Below are 4,288 nucleotides of genomic sequence, written 5' to 3' on the forward strand. Positions count from 1 at the left end.
CTCGTCCTTCCAGAAGCACCCGCAGGCGCAACGAAACTTACCCTGCTCCCACGAGTCTATATATACTCAAACCCCACCGAATGCCCAGCTCACGGACAGATACAAGACCCCCTCACAACCACTCACTCCACTGAAGGCGGCTCGCTGGCAAAATCTTTGTTCGGACAGTGTATAGGTAAAAAAAAATCAAATTTTTTTATTACATTCACTTTTAATTCAAAATTTTATGGAAACTATAATAGAGATTGTATTTTATTTTATTTTATTTTTTTTTGCCCCACCTTGAAGGGATGAAGGATTCCAAAGAAGGCGGCTCGCTGGCAAAATCTTTGTTCGGACAGTGTATAGGTAAAAAAAAATCAAATTTTTTTATTACATTCACTTTTAATTCAAAATTTTATGGAAACTATAATAGAGATTGTATTTTATTTTATTTTATTTTTTTTTGCCCCACCTTGAAGGGATGAAGGATTCCAAAGACTTCGCTGGAGAATTGTTCGACGCATTGGCTAGGAAGAGGAATATAACCTCGGGTTCAATCTCAAAAGAGGAGCTGAAAGAGTTTTGGGATCAGATCTCGGATCAGAGTTTTGACTGCCGGCTTCAGACTTTCTTTGACATGTAATTAATTACATTATTTTTAATTGGTTCTCTTTTTTAATTGTCAGTGATTATATCAAATGAGATTTTTTTTTTTAATTGAGATTTGTGTCATTAATGCAGGGTTGATAAGAACGCTGATGGAAGGATCACTGAAGAGGAGGTTAAGGAGGTAATTGAGAACGATCAGTAATAGGCTCTTCTAATTAAGTCTCATTACTATAATTATTCATGATTAAAGCAAAGGTTTAATATAATCTTATATATAACTGCAGATTATCTCTCTAAGCGCGTCCGCTAACAAACTATCCAAGATCCAAGAGCAGGCTGAAGAGTATGCTAGGCTAATCATGGAAGAATTAGACCCAAATGGCCTGGGCTACATCGAGGTACAATCTTTTATCTTCATTTTTTTTTAAAAAAAAGCCAAAAAAAATTGATGGGAATTAGTTAAATTTTTTTTACGATTTTTGTCAGATTTACAATTTGGAAACGCTGCTACTGCAAGCACCGAGCCATTCGGCAGCGCGAGGAGGCACGACGAACAGCAGGTACCTGAGCCAGATGCTGAGCGCGAGGCTGAAGCCCACGGAGGAGCCTAACCCCATAAGGCGGTGCGCTCGGAAGACCAAGTATTTTGTGGAAGACAACTGGCAGAGGACGTGGGTGATGCTGCTGTGGTTGTCGATATGCGCCGGCCTCTTCGCCTGGAAATTCATGCAGTACCGGAACCGAGCGGTGTATCACGTAATGGGGTACTGCGTTTGCACGGCGAAGGGCGCGGCGGAGACGCTGAAGTTCAACATGGCGCTCATTTTGCTCCCGGTTTGTAGAAATACAATCACTTGGTTGAGGAGTAAGACCAAGCTTGGTGTCATTGTTCCCTTCGATGATAATCTCAATTTTCATAAGGTATGATTTTTTTAAAAAAAAATAATTTGCATTTTATCTAATTAGTTAGCAACATATTGTATGAGCTTAATTTAAAACTTTTAATATTCCTTAATTAATGCTTGAGTATTATAGGTTTTAATATGTCTTATACATTTGTTTTCATCATGCATGATGTCAAATGATTTGCACCGAATTATGTTTTCAGAACATGTCGGTCGAGGTTTTTCTTCTTTTGAAAAATCTCTCTTTGTGAAAAGGTACTGAGGTAGTTGCAATCTCAGTTGTCATGAGGTGTGATTTTTTTTTTTTTTGAACAAATAGTTTGCAATATAGGAGCTTAATTTAAAATTTTTGATCCTTAATGCTTAAGTATTATAGTTTTTAATATGTTTAATTTCATCATATGCATGATTTCAAAGATTTTATATTGGTCAAGGTTTTCTTCTTTTGAAAAGAAATCTCTCTTTATGAAAAGGAAAGGTGGTTGCAATTATCTATCCATCTTTGTCTTGAGAAGAAATATTGCTAACAAAAGTCTCTAAACTTAGAAAATCCTCACTTGTGAGTGTAAACCTAAATGTTGCATGTTTAAATTAGTTTGTCTTTTTTCCTTCATATATTGCGTTAGTCAAATTTAGATACCTGTAATCAAGTTGTTCTTTCAAAACTTTCAACATCAACCTCACTTTCAAGTGTCCGGTACTTTTAGACAGTTTTAATCACTCAAGATACGTACTTGTCGAAAAACTGTTACAATCATCGTCTAACGTCAATCCGTTCACTGCGGACCGATGAAATTTTCAGGTGATCGCAGTTGGCATTGCCATCGGTGTAGGCCTCCACGCCATCACTCACCTCACCTGCGACTTCCCCCGCCTCCTACACGCCAGCGACCAGGCCTACATCCCGATGAAGCCCTTTTTCGGCGACACCAGACCCAATAACTACTGGTGGTTCGTCAAGGGCACCGAAGGCTGGACTGGTATCGTGATGGTCGTACTTATGACCATCGCGTTCACATTAGCCACCCCTTGGTTCCGTAGGGGACGCCTGAATCTGCCTGAACCGTTGAAGAAGTTAACGGGATTCAACGCGTTCTGGTACTCTCACCATCTACTGGTCATCGTCTACATCCTCCTCATCATCCACGGGATCTTTCTGTATTTATCGCACCAGTGGTACAAGAAATCGGTAGATATCCAATAAAAACACACTCAGTTTTGTAAGTATAGAGACGACATTCGTATGTATGATATATGTAACGGTAGTTTTTCTTGTATGCAGACATGGATGTACTTGGCTGTTCCGATGGTACTATATGGGAGTGAACGGTTGATCAGAGCCCTCCGATCGAGCATCAAACCTGTCAAAATACTCAAAGTTGCGGTGTATCCGGGCAATGTATTGTCACTACATGTATCTAAACCTCAGGGGTTCAAGTATAGGAGTGGACAGTACATATTCGTCAACTGTGCTGCGGTCTCTCCTTTCCAATGGTAAGTAATTGCTTATATTTATACAATCAAGTCTTAGACTCTTAATTAAAATAGTCAATTTGAAATACCTTAATTGATGTTTTTTTTTTTTGAAACTTTTGTAGGCATCCATTTTCAATTACTTCGGCGCCTCAGGATGATTACGTAAGCGTGCATATAAGGACTCTGGGAGATTGGACTCGTCAACTTCGAACAGTTTTCTCTGAGGTTTGTTATCGCTAGCTACTGTCATTTTAACTCAAAAGTTTAGGCTGTTATGCATTTTTAATCATTTTTACTAAATTCTTTTTATTGAATTCAGGTTTGTCAACCTTCTACAAACGGAAAAAGTGGACTTTTGAGAGCAGAAAATGATCGAAGCGGAAGCGGCATGAGTCCAATGTGAGTTCTCGGAAACAGCTTTTTTTTTTCTTTTTTGATCTTTCTTTCTCTTCATGAAATAATTATTAGGCGATATATATATTCTAAATCTTTAAAAATAAATTCATTTTCATTTTTTTTTTCGCTCATTACTAATTCACGCGTATGTTGCCTTTGGCAAGAAGGGTTGAAGAGTTTGGTAATGTAGGTGGGATTAATAATAGCTGTTTAGGTTTCATTTTGTCAAAGTTTTTGATAGTCAAAGTTTTTGATAGAATCTTCACTGATTTTTGGGGCCATGATGAAATTTTTTATTGTATGGGCATGTCCTCTTAAATGAAACAGCTTTGTTTTCTTCCCATATTTATGGAGGTATCCTTCTCCAAGGTGGTGATGGTCAACACATTTTTTTTCAATTCTAAATAGTAAATGGAAATAAAAAAAAAGTTTCTCATACGACCCTTAGAAGCAAGGTACGTATATTGCCCCTCAAGTTTAGGAAGCTAAGGTTTTTAAGTGAAAACTACACCAAGTTTTAATCTTGAAAGCTACAATGGATAGACGAAAACAAATGTGTGAGTGATCACTAGAGTTATTTATGACTAGGGCTAAATCAAACATGATCATTAACAAATAGCTTGTTAATTGTTCTTCTAACTGTTCGGTTATATTCGATCCGGTAGTTCATTTATAAGAGCAAACGAATAACTTTTTTTCATTACAATTTCGCGGCAGCTTTCCTAAGGTCCTAATTGACGGACCCTACGGTGCACCGGCCCAAGACTACAAGAACTACGAGGTCGTCCTGCTCGTGGGCCTGGGCATAGGAGCCACCCCCTTCATAAGCATCCTCAAAGACATCATCAACAGCATGAAGCTCGACGACGCCGAGGGCCCCACGGACGTCGAGGCCGGCACGGATAACGGCACCGGCGGCA

General features: G+C 38.7%; 1 protein-coding gene across 2 annotated transcripts in view; it reads left to right on the forward strand.

Annotated features, from left to right (window-relative positions):
* LOC109823955 (respiratory burst oxidase homolog protein B-like) overlaps positions 133-4,288 on the forward strand; it is a 6,631-nt gene continuing 2,475 nt past the window's right edge. The window contains exons 1-10 of one of the 2 annotated variants that reach the window (XM_020390425.1): positions 133-175; positions 462-621; positions 724-772; positions 876-989; positions 1,078-1,512; positions 2,299-2,685; positions 2,779-2,990; positions 3,095-3,197; positions 3,292-3,371; positions 4,086-4,288. The exon at positions 4,086-4,288 is cut by the window's right edge and continues 348 nt beyond it. In XM_020390425.1, coding sequence (XP_020246014.1) covers positions 464-621; positions 724-772; positions 876-989; positions 1,078-1,512; positions 2,299-2,685; positions 2,779-2,990; positions 3,095-3,197; positions 3,292-3,371; positions 4,086-4,288 — 1,741 coding nt within the window. In that variant the 5' untranslated portion in view covers positions 133-175; positions 462-463. Of the gene's footprint in view, positions 176-299; positions 349-461; positions 622-723; positions 773-875; positions 990-1,077; positions 1,513-2,298; positions 2,686-2,778; positions 2,991-3,094; positions 3,198-3,291; positions 3,372-4,085 lie in introns of those variants that run through there. The other variant, XM_020390424.1, reaches the window with a different exon arrangement.

This window comes from Asparagus officinalis, chromosome 9, assembly GCF_001876935.1.
Source record: "Asparagus officinalis chromosome 9, Aspof.V1, whole genome shotgun sequence".
Taxonomy (NCBI): Eukaryota; Viridiplantae; Streptophyta; class Magnoliopsida; order Asparagales; family Asparagaceae; genus Asparagus; species Asparagus officinalis.